This window comes from Vicia villosa, unplaced genomic scaffold (assembly GCF_029867415.1).
Source record: "Vicia villosa cultivar HV-30 ecotype Madison, WI unplaced genomic scaffold, Vvil1.0 ctg.000506F_1_1, whole genome shotgun sequence".
Classification (NCBI taxonomy): Eukaryota; Viridiplantae; Streptophyta; class Magnoliopsida; order Fabales; family Fabaceae; genus Vicia; species Vicia villosa.
In genome coordinates, this window is record NW_026705241.1 from 340,001 (window position 1) to 352,722 (window position 12,722).

Here is a 12,722-nt window from a genome sequence, read left to right on the forward strand (position 1 = left end):
TCTTGCTGTTAGTGATCAGTAGATGTTTCATAAATGTACTTCCGAAATAAGCCCTGATGCATGAAAATTTAGGAAGTGCATTTCCGAATTATGCAGAAACATAAACAGAAAGACAACATTCTGTTTTGTCCAAGTTCAGCCTCGATTCGAATCAAAACCATTAAATAGGAATACAAAAAACGTCGACAACAATAAATATGGATATATTATATATATTGAATTGTATTGGTTTTACATTCGTCACGACAATACATACAAGAAAAGACACACAGCCGATCAATACATACAAAAAATGATCCGGTGTATAATTTAAAATGCGCTGAACGAATCCCCACCGCATAAATCTAAAACCGGTAAGTGCTTCGACTTCTCCTTATTTTCTTTCCCCTCTTGCTTCATCATTTCTTCGAACTCACCATTCTCTCAAAAAAAAGGATTTGGCCAAGTGTCCTCCTCCTTTGACCATTTTTCTCAAAAGTCAAAGGTTGACCGACTATGAAGTGGCGTGATCTTATATACCCGATACAAATGATGCGGCCGGACGCGTCTAAAGTTGCTCGACTATGAAGTGTAAAAAATGTCTGAAAATACAAATCTCATCAAATCGACACACACCCGATCGTACGCACTTGTTATGACCCGTCTCAGGGAAGGACATCCATTTTGAAACTGGTGCGTGACCGGTGAGGGATGGAACAAGGGTATCATGAATGTTATCAAAGTTTTTTTTATTCTCATAAAGTCGGGTGTAAAGGTCTCTATGCAAAGTCAACTCCGAAATAAGTGTCAGGCGAATAAGAGTGTGATTATCTTCTCCTTTATCGAGTAAATCGGCAACGACCCGATACCCACAATTACCATCGGTCCCCACATCAACTATATTTTAAATATGTTTGTGCATAAATAGTGGCTTCTCATCAATGTACATCATCGGGGTTTTTCAATCGAAGGTGTGCGAGGCGGTTTTGAAATGCATGCTCCTTTGTTAGCACTACACTTGGATTTTGGTGTAGGTGAATCCGGGTTCAAAGCATCAACATATTTATGATAAGAAGGATTCCGCTAAGTTGATGTGTCCTCTTAGGTACTTTTTGCCTTTTTAGGCACACCCTTGGTTTTAACCGGTTGAGATGGAGGTTTCAAATCGGTTGTTTCCATAAACACGACTTTTCACAATTGTTCTTTTATGTGAAATTTCATGGTGTCATCCGCTTTAGAAAATTTATCCATTATCTCTTCCAACTCGGCGGTGATGTTATTTTGGATTCACCCTCTTTCACTGGTTCGTAATCATCAAAACGAAGTTTTTTCCAATGATCGCTTACTTCATCCATGCGTATCGGGGAATTCAACTTCATCTTTTTAGAAAGTATACAAGCACAGGGAAGGCCGTAATTTTTTCTAATTGTACACCCATATTTTAAACTATCCAGACCCGTCAAAGCACAGTCTGCAAATAGGATAAAAGGGTGTGGTAAATCCAGGATTTATGTTTTATAGGGGCCTTTAGTAAAAAAAAACTTCATGGGGGCCAAATCAAAACACGCTATAATGGCAGGGGCTTAATATATTTAACCCTTAAATATTTAAATCAACACATTATTTTCATATAAAATTAATTAAAAAAATTAATATAAATTAAAAATATAATGTTTATAAATTAAAATATCCCTATATAAAATAAAATTTTATTTAATTTTTTTATTCATTATTTATAAGAATTTGTATTTAAGTTATTATTTATTAATAATAGTTCATTCTAATTATATTATAACTATATTATAAATAAATATTATTTTAAAATTAAAAAAAAATTGGATTATTGAATACTTCGAATATGCATATCCGAATTAACCAATATCCCAAATTTTATTTGAAAAGGTTTTTTTAGATATGCATATACAAAAAAAAAAAAACACTTAACATTTTAAATCTAACGTTTAAATAAAAAAGTTCAAAGAGAGGTGATTTTAGATATGCATATCTTATCTCAGTAAAAACGAGATGAAGATTCATTTAAATATGCATATTTGAAAGGTATTGTAGGATTTTTATTAGTGTTTTTTTAGCCTATATGAATGTGTAGAAAGAAATTTCTTTATTTATATAACACATTTTTGTCAAACTCATCAAACATTCATGCAATCCTCTCATTTAATTTTTTTAGAATACAAAACAAATAAAGCTAAACACTCATTATTAAGTACTGCCCATCAAAACCAACAACTACAACTATAAATTGAAACATAATTTCCTTTAATGTGATGTTTATTATCCAATGTCCAACATATGATTGTTCAACATAACCTGAAAAAAACAAAATAAGGTCATATAAACAAAATAAGAAGCTCAACATAAAATATCTATATTACTTGAACAAAATATTACAACGTTGGGTGCTAATGTGTGTTAATGTCCATATACACATAATTATTGTCTCTTCACGAAATAACTCATGAATTAATTTTAAACATTGGATGGATTGACTTACTCTCAATACTTTGACATCCATTCCCCTTGTTCTCTTTGGCACAAGGAACCCCTTAATTATCTACAGGTTAATCATCCAAAGAGAAGTGAGAGGAGAGTCTTTTGAAAAATAAGAAGAATTTGAGAAAAAGAATAGAAAGATTTTAGTTTAGAGAATTTTGTAGAATTTGATCTTTTTTATAATACGGAAAATGAGAAATCAAAATTTGTATTAAAAGAAAGTTTTGAAAGGCTTACCCAAAATATTCAAATATAATTTTTATTGTTATAGTATTTCAAAAAGTAAATATATATATTAATGATAAATATTATTTTATCAGTCTAAACAAAATTTCTTTCAAAAAATTTAAAATTTTCTCTATATTTAAAAAAAAAAAATCAAATTTCAAAACCCTCCTTTCATCTCTCCTCCAAACTCTCAAACATAACCTTAGGGTATGTTTGGATTAATGGAAAATGATTATTTGGTTTTATAAAATTTGAATGGAATGGAATAAAATCAATTCCATCCAATACCACTATTTTAGCTCCGTTTTTCATTCCACTCAAATTGGAGTGTATCTAATAGAATAAAATAAATTAATAGCATAATTTCAATTTTGTCCTAAATTTTTTTACATTAACTATATTAATATTTTTGAAATAAAGGATAAAAAGAAAATAAAACATTATAATATAATTTTTAAACAATAGAATGGGATATTAGCTCCACTCTATCGTAAAATATCCAAATAACATAATATAGTTTATATTTCGCTCCACTCCGTTTTCGTTCTCCTTCGTGTTTTAAATTAGGGTTAACGAACTTTTTGGTTCCTCTAAATATTGCAAATTTCGTTTTTAGTCCTCCAAAATTTTCCTTTAAGAAATCGTCCCTTCAAAATTTTTCGTCTAAACTATTGGTCCCTAACGTCAAATTTGCTAGAGATTAGCTACGATTTTAGCCACTGATCAACTACGAAATTTGACGTTTGGGACCAATAGTTCAGAAGAAAAATTTTGAAGGGACGATTTCTTGAAGAAAAGTTTTGGAGGGACTAAAAACAAAATTTATAATATTTAAAGGGACAAAAAAAGTTCATTAACCCTTTAAATTATTCAAACATACTCTTAGCATCCAAAATAAAAAAAAAATTATATTTTCTCTTAAATCTTAAAACACATAGGCTTTAAATTAAATATAATATAAGGCGCCCTAGCCCCTAAGGGTTTATCTTTCCATCGATGTCGCGTGGTAAAATCAACGCGCCGTCGGGAGTAACCCTCCCTGAAGAACTTATCGTCCAAATCCTATCACTCCTCACCGTTAAATTTCTCAGACGGCTCAAATGTGTGAGCAAATCCTGGAACTCCCCCATCTCCGATTCATTCTTCATCGGCATGCATCTCAAGAAATCATCGCGAGTTCCACACATCGTGTTTTGCCCGCGTGATTTGTCAACTAGATCCACAATCAACCTACTCAATCCCTTCCACGTACACCGGAAACCCTCGATCAACACCTTCAGTCTCCCTTTTGATTCTAAATATCTCTATACTATAATTGGCTCTTGCAATGGAATCATCTATTTGGTCGATTATTCTCTATCCTACAGAAAGTTCTACCTCTTGTTATGGAACCCAGCAACAAGGTTTTTCTCCAAAATGCTATGCAGTTTTTACCATTATGAACGAAAACTGAATTCAAAGTTAGAGTTCGCATTTGGTTATGATAATGTAAGCCACAAATATAAGGTGGTGGCCTTTGCGCGTGGCAACGATTTCAGTGTTTTCACTATAGAAGATTACGTTTGGGGAAATATTCAAACTTTTCCCACTCATCCTTACCGTTTTACTCCTCTGTATAATAGTCGCGCTGTTTATGTGAGTAATAGTCTTAATTGGTTTGCTCTTCGTAACGACGTTGATTCTAGTAATTTTATTTCTAAGATTTTTACTGTTGACGAACTGGTGATTATCTCACTTGATTTGGGAACGGAGACATACAAACTATTTAGGTTTACATTCCTTCTGGATTTTGATGAAGTGGTAGTTGTTGAACCAAATGTTTGCGTGCTGATGGAATGTCTTTGTTTTTCTCATTCTTCAAAAGGGTATAATTTTCTTGTATGGCAAATGAAAGAATTTGGAGTTGAAGAGTCTTGGATGAAATTGCTTGAAGTTGATTATTGTAATCTCCTTCATGGCACCTATGCTGGCAATGGAATTGTTAATTTGTTTCCATTACATGCTTTTGAGAATGGAGATATGTTGATAATGGTAATCATGATTCAACGACTAATTCTCTATAGTAGGAGAAATAATTGTTGAAATTGATGCACATTTTTAGAATATTCTAGCAAAAATATAAGACAATCTTTAGAGAAAACTAGAATAGTCTAAAGTTGCTACATGTTTCTAGAGTGTTCCAATAAATCTTAGATTAACTAATAGCCTAGAAAGTTCTATGTCAATGTAATGTAGAAAAGACAACCAAAAGCCTAGATAGTTCTATTCTAGAAACATCCTCAAGCACATATAAATAGACAAGCATATGTGTAATTGTATTCAAGCCTTTAAGCCTTTAAGGTCCAATATCAATAACATTGGAGGCTTCATTTTACTATTACTCTCCTCCTACAACAAATTGATTACTTATGTGTTGCCATGCTCCGATACTAGCTCACACACTACTTGCTACTATCTTTCAACTATCAATCAAAGCTCTTTACACTATCCAACTACATTCTAAACTATCACTACTATCCCAAAAACCCAACAGTGGTATCAGAGCTACGTTCCGTCATTCACAGGGTGTAGCAAACTATTTCTTCTTGTCACCAACAATTTTATTAAAACTAGAAAATGAGGTCTCTGACTCAAACACAAAGGAGTACAGGTAGCTACACGGCCCGACTCTGTTTGAGTTAAAACCCAAAACTAAAAATGAGAGAGGAGTTCAGGTAGCATAATAGTCTGACCCTCTTAATTTCAAGTCTAACTAATGTCGTAAACCTATGACAAATAAGGCTCGAGTTATGATAGAGCACAAGTCCAGGCGATAAAAAAAATTGGGACCTGTGGCCTTTGAGGCTCAACTTGAGTACAAGTCTAGGAAGACAAATGCAACTGCTAGAGCAAGAATGAGTCCCTGTCAAAATTCTTCTACAAGAATGACAAGGAGACTCATAGTAACTAAAAAGCAAGAGTGATGACAAGGAGATTCACATGCAACTAAACAACAAAAGTGGTCCTTGTTACAAGTCTTTAACAAGACAAACAAGGAAGATCACAAACGCAATTAAGGATTGAAAATGATTCTCGTCAAAAGCCTTCAACAATGATGAGATAGAGTGTTATAATAATCATTGTGACAAGTAGTGTGACAAAGTTGAATCACGGTGGAGGTAATGCTTTTCAAAATAGAATATATTACATAAGAGTATCAATGGAGGAGGAGATAGTTTCACAAATTCACATATTTGAACACTTATGGACTACACTTGGAGTTACGGAAATATGCATCAAGGAGGAGTGTTGAAATTGATGCACATTTTTAGAATATTCTAGCAAAAATATAAGACAATCTTTAGAGAAAACTAGAATAGTCTAAAGTTGCTACATGTTTCTAGAGTGTTCCAATAAATCTTAGATTAACTAATAGCCTAGAAAGTTCTATGTCAATGTAATGTAGAAAAGACAACCAAAAGCCTAGATAGTTCTATTCTAGAAACATCCTCAAGCACCTATAAATAGACAAGCATATGTGTAATTGTATTCAAGCCTTTAAGCCTTTAAGGTCCAATATCAATAACATTGGAGGCTTCATTTTACTATTACTCTCCTCCTACAACAAATTGATTACTTATGTGTTGCCATGCTCCGATACTAGCTCACACACTACTTGCTACTATCTTTCAACTATCCATCAAAGCTCTTTACACTATCCAACTACATTCTAAACTATCACTACTATCCCAAAAACTAACAATAATAGAGCAATATTGCTTGATGTACTTCCGCATACCATACCTTGGTTTAGGTTCACCCCTTATGTTGAAAGTTTAGTTTCAATATTTTGAAAGCAAGTTTCTGATTTCTGATATGATTTAGTTGTTTGATTTATCATAGCTTTGATCTAATTGTATTTTTGGTTAAATATGTTTTTAGTTCTTATAAATATGCGATCCTATAACTTTGATCCTTCTAAATTTTTTTTTCAAATAATAGTACTCGCAAACTTTTCCATCCGCAATTTTGATCCCTGCCGTCAAGTTTCGTTGATGAAAACTGACGTGACATAAATTGCGGGGGTTTAAACCTCCTCTAAACTAACCCAGAAAAAAACCAAAAAATTTGGAAAATTTATTGGCTCTAACACCATGTGTGACAAGTTAACCAAATTATGGAAACTGATGGTGGTTTTCAATTAATGGATATTGGGAAGAGATATTTCATGGTTAAATTTGATAATGATGTTGATTGTTGAACGTGAAACAGTGATGGATGGAGGGACATGGATGATCTTCGATCATTACATCATTGTACAAAAATGGTCTAAGGAGTTTGCACCCTTTGCCAAGATCAACAAGACTATGGTCTGAATCTGTTTCTCGAGTTTGATCCTTTTTTATTTTGATGAAATTATTTTAATGGTGCTAGCTACGACAATTGGGACACATATTAAGATTAATAACAGGTTCACATATTCTTTGAAGAATAATCCGGATAATATTTATGGTGATTGGTTAATGGTGAAGAGGAAACCACATACTCATAAGAAAGGAACTAATGTCGATGTTGTTTTAGTTTCTAACGGTAAAAAAAATGATATTGCCAAGCATGAGAAAAATGCTACATCCTTTGATAGAAACTATACAATCACCAACATGGTAATTATCCTCATAAAGGTGGTAAATTTCTTTCAATTTTGGCAAGGCAAAAGTCAACATTAAGGACCATAACATGACTCAAACTAAGAGGTAATGTAATGATAATGCTTTGATTATAATGCATGAAACTCCTTTGGCTAAGAATAATAAAGGTGCTAAATTGGTACGTTTTATCATGAGAATCATTGTGCATCATTGAAACCTCGTAACATAGGCAAGGTCATCAAAATTAATTATGATTATGAGCTAGTTCCATGGCCAGTGAGTCTCGTTTTTATGTACTTTTAAATGACCATAAGTTACTTGACTCTTTCGAAGATGTTTATATTATTTCTTAGAATGTTATGGGCATTATAGCAACATGAGTGAGACTGTTCATAACAAGATGAATGAGACTGTATCCTTACATTTAAAATAAAGATGAAATTGATGGAGGGAAGTAAAAGATTATGTTGAGAAAATTTAATAATTTGCACGTTTGGGTTGTCCTAGTATTTATGAGTGTTAGTAAGTTTGTTTCAGTTTACCTAGTAGGTTTGTTTCAGTTTACCTAGTCATTAGGAGTTTATTTTGAACGTGTTAGATAGTGCCTATTTTCATGGTACTTTCAGTTATGTATTTGCTTATTTGTAGGCTGTCAGTTTACGAATGAAATAAGCCAGAAAACCATATTCTGTCTCCTACTGTTATCAGTGGTATCAAGAGCTGGTTACGTGAGAGGGATTTCATAGTGAGAGAAAAAAAATACTGTGAACTGTGAGGGAGAGAACCAAGAAAATTTGTAGTTTCTTTTTCCTTTTTTTCTCAACCATGGCTTCAGAAAATAGCTTTGTGCAAGCAGCTATTCCACGCTTTGATGGTCACTATGACCATTGGAGCATGCTCATGGAGAACTTCTTGAGGTCCAAAGAATATTGGACGGTTGTTGTTTCTGGAGTAGCAGAACCAGCAGCGGGTGTTACGGTGACAAATGCGCAAAAGACAGAGCATGAAGGGCTGAAGTTAAAGGATCTTAAAGCAAAAAATTATCTCTTCCAAGCTATTGATCGCACAATTTTGGAAACCACTCTTTGCAAGGACACCGCAAAGCATATTTGGGATTCCATGAAGAAGAAATACCAAGGTACAACAAGAACAAAGAGGCAGCAGCTTCAAGCACTTCGTTCGGAGTTCGAATTACTTCGAATGAAATCAGGAGAGACTATTACGGACTACTTTTCAAGAATGATGACTATTGTTAACAAGATGCGAATTCATGGAGACAAGACAACAGATGTCACCGTTGTTGAGAAGATTCTTCGATCTTTGACACCAAAATTTAATTTTGTTGTCTGTTCGATAGAAGAAGCTAATGATGTTGATGAACTTTCAATTGATGAATTGCAAAGTTCCTTGTTGGTTCATGAACAAAAAATTAACCAACAAGAAAAGGAAGAACAAGCATTGAAGACCTTATCAAAAAATCACTTCATACCTAGTAGAGCCGATAGAGGACGAGGAAGAGGTAGAGGTCGATATAGAGGAGTCAGAAACAACAATGATCGTGGGAACCAACAACAAAATCATCATCAAGAGAGTCAGTTTCAAGGAAGAGGCAGAGGACGCGGAGGCCACCACTCAATAACTTATCGATCAAAGTCAGCAGACAAATCCAGTGTTGAATGTTTCAGATGTCATAGGTATGGTCATTATAAATCCGAATGTCAAACTGATTTGAATAAACGAAGTGGAGATCAAACTAACTTTGCAGAAAAAGAAGAGGAGGTGTCTCTTTTGATGGTGTGTCACGTGAAGGAAGAAACTCAACAAAACATGTGGTATTTAGACACTGGCTGCATCAACCACATATGTGGAGATAAGGAGGCATTTTCTGACTTGGATGAATCCTTTCGCAGCTCTGTTAAGTTTGGTGACAACTCCAAAATTTATGTTATGGGAAAAGGAAAGGTAACAATCCAAACCAAAGGAAATTCCACCCACGCTATCACTAATGTTCTTTTTGTGCCATATTTAAAAACCAACTTGCTTAGTGTGGGTCAATTACAAGAAAAAGGATACGAGATTTTTATCAAAGATGGAGTATGTCAGATTCAAGATGCAAAGTTGGGCTTAATTGCTCAGGTTATGATGACGGTGAATCGTATGTTCCCACTTTATCTCCATAACACAGCTCATTCGTGCTTCTTGACAAAATTAGAAGATGAGGCATGGTTATGGCACTTTCGCTATGGGCATCTGAATTTTGGTGGACTGAAAACACTATAACAAAAAGGCATGGTGACGGGGCTTCCTCAAATTACAGCTTCTTCTCAAGTTTTTGAAGAAGGTGTTGTTAGCAAACAACACCGTAATCAATTCCCACAAGGAAAATCTTGGAGAGCGAAGAAAACATTGGAGCTTGTTCATTCCGACATTTGTGGGCCAATAACACCACATTCTAATGGAGGTAAAAGATATATAATTACCTTCATTGATGATTATAGTCGTAGGATTTGGGTTTATATTTTTGCAAGAAAAATCTGAAGCCTTTGTAGCTTTTAAATGCTATAAAGCGCTTGTTGAGAAAGAAGTTGGCAACCCAATAAAAGTTCTTCGCACGGATCATGGTGGAGAATATAACTCACATGAATTTGAAAATTTTTGTGAGAACCATGGAATCAAGAGACAACTTACAGCAGCTTACACACCACAACAAAATGGTGTATGCGAGAGGAAGAACCGCACTATTATGAATATGGTGCGTAGCCTTTTGACAACAAGTGGCATTCCAAAAAGTTTCTGGCCTAAAGCAGTTAATTGGAGCACTCATTTATTGAACAGAAGTCCTACACTTGCTGTTAAAAATATGACACCAGAGGAAGCATGGAGCGGAAGGAAACCTACCGTAGATCATTTCCGAATTTTTGGATGCATTGCCTATGCCCATATTCCAGATGAGAAGAGGAGGAAGCTAGACAACAAGGGAGAAAAATGTATTTTTCTTGGTGTTAGTGATAAGTCAAAAGCTTATAAACTATATAATCCTAGCACCATGAAAATTGTCATCAGCCGTGATGTGGTATTTGATGAAAAATGCACCTGGTCGTGGAATCAAAATGGTGTTAAAGAAAGTATTCCAGTTGATTTTGATGATGAGGAGAAAGGACAGCAGCCTATGGAAAAAGAGCAAGAAGATGAAGTCACTCTAATAGTCCCAACTGATCAAAGCCCACTTACAGCTGAATCACAAAGACCTCAACGTGTTCGAAGGAGACCAGCATGGATGATTGATTATGAGGTAGCTGGTGTTGACCAAGGTGACGACCCACTTACACACTTTGCTCTATTTTCATATTGTGATCCTACCATCTTTGAAGTGGCTGTAAAAGAACCAAAATGGAGGAAGGCTATGGATGCTGAAATTACAGCCATTGAAAGAAATGACACATGGGAACTATGTGATCTTCCAAAAGGGCAGAAAACAATTGGTGTAAAGTGGGTTTACAAGACAAAGCTGAAGGAGAATGGTAAGATTGACAAACACAAGGCACGCTTGGTCGCTAAGGGCTACAAGCAGGAGTTTGGTGTTGATTATAAAGAAGTATTTGCTCCTGTTGCAAGGCATGATACAATTAAATTGGTGATTGCTATGGCAGCTCAAAACTCATGGCCTATCTTCCAGTTGGACGTAAAATCAACATTCCTCCATGGAGATTTGCGAGAAGAGGTATTTATCGATCAACCTCCTGGTTATGTAAAGCTTGGCAATGAGCACAAAGTGTATAAGTTAAAGAAAGCTCTATATGGATTAAAACAAGCTCCACGGGCTTGGTATAATCGTATAGAAACTTATTTTTTGAAGGAAGGATTTCAAAAATGTCCTTATGAACATACACTTTTCACAAAGACTGGAGATGGAGGAAAAATGCTCATTGTTTGCGTATATGTAGATGATTTGATCTACACTGGAAATAATACAACCATGTTTGGAAGTTTTAAGAAATCCATGATGGCTGAATTTGAGATGTCTGATCTTGGCATGATGCATTACTTTCTTGGCATTGAAGTGGAGCAATCTTCTACTGGAATTTTTATTTCTCAAAAGAAGTATGTGCGAGATATATTGAACAGGTTTCAAATGAAGGATTGTAATCCTGTAAATACTCCATCTGAGTTTGGTATGAAGTTAAACAAAGATGACGGTGGAAAGAAGGTTGATGACACTATTTACAAACAAATAGTGGGAAGTTTAATGAATTTGACAGCAACAAGACCTGATATAATACATGCTGTAAGTGTGATTAGCAGGTACATGGAATGTCCCACAGAGATTCATCTCTTGGCCGCAAAAAGAATTTTTCGTTACTTGCAAGGTACTAAGGACAACGGGCTGTTCTACAGAAGTGGAGAAAAGTCAGATCTGTTTGGGTTTACAGATAGTGATTATGCAGGAGATTCGGATGATCGAAAAAGCACATCTGGGTATGTTTTCAAGATGGGAACAGGAGCTGTTTAATGGTCATCAAAGAAGCAACCTATTGTCACATTATCATTCACCGAAGCTGAATTTGTTGCTGCAACAGCTTGTGCTTGTCAAGCTATATGGCTAAAGAAAATTCTTAAAGAGCTGCATTTTAAGGAGGATGGACCTACTCAGATTTACTGCGACAGCAGTTCAGCAATAAAGCTTTCAAAAAATCCAGTTTTACATGGTCGAAGCAAACATGTAGATGTGAAGTATCATTTTTTGAGGGATCTCACAAATGATGGAGTCATTAATCTTACTAACTGCAGAAGTGAAGACCAGATAGCTGATATTCTAACCAAGCCTCTCAAGTTTCCTGCATTTCAGAAGCTCAGGAGGTTACTTGGTGTTTGTACTTCAAAGTTTTCAACTTGAAGAATGAAGTTTCAAAGTTTAACTCTTACTAAACTGAATCTGTGTCTAGAATATTAGTTTAAGGGAGGGATTGTTGAGAAAATTTAATAATTTGCATGTTTGGGTTGTCCTAGTATTTAGGAGTGTCAGTAAGTTTGTTTCAGTTTACCTAGTAGGTTTGTTTCAGTTTACCTAGTCATTAGGAGTTTATTTTGAACGTGTTAGATAGTGCCTATTTTCATGGTACTTTCAGTTATGTATTTGCCTATTTGTAGGCTCACTACAAGAAATCTGTTGATTAGCCATATGAATTTGCCAGGTGAAAAACACCTCACAAATTATTGCACTTGCAGGATGCATAACACCTCGCAACTCAGTTTTTTTAGAAAAATAAATATTAATGTTTTTCCATCTCGCAAATGAGGGAAGGAAGTTTGAAAATTTGGAAAAAAAATTGCAGGGTGTTAAACACCCCGCAACATTGTTTTAAAAAATTTGTTGGG

General features: G+C 34.7%; 1 protein-coding gene across 1 annotated transcript; it reads left to right on the forward strand.

Annotated features, from left to right (window-relative positions):
- The first annotated feature begins 3,714 nt into the window (after positions 1–3,714).
- On the forward strand, positions 3,715–4,800 carry LOC131629076 (F-box/kelch-repeat protein At3g23880-like). The gene has a single exon (XM_058899874.1). It carries the CDS (start codon positions 3,715–3,717, stop codon positions 4,798–4,800), a length of 1,086 nt encoding a protein of 361 aa, XP_058755857.1.
- The last annotated feature ends 7,922 nt before the right edge of the window (positions 4,801–12,722 follow it).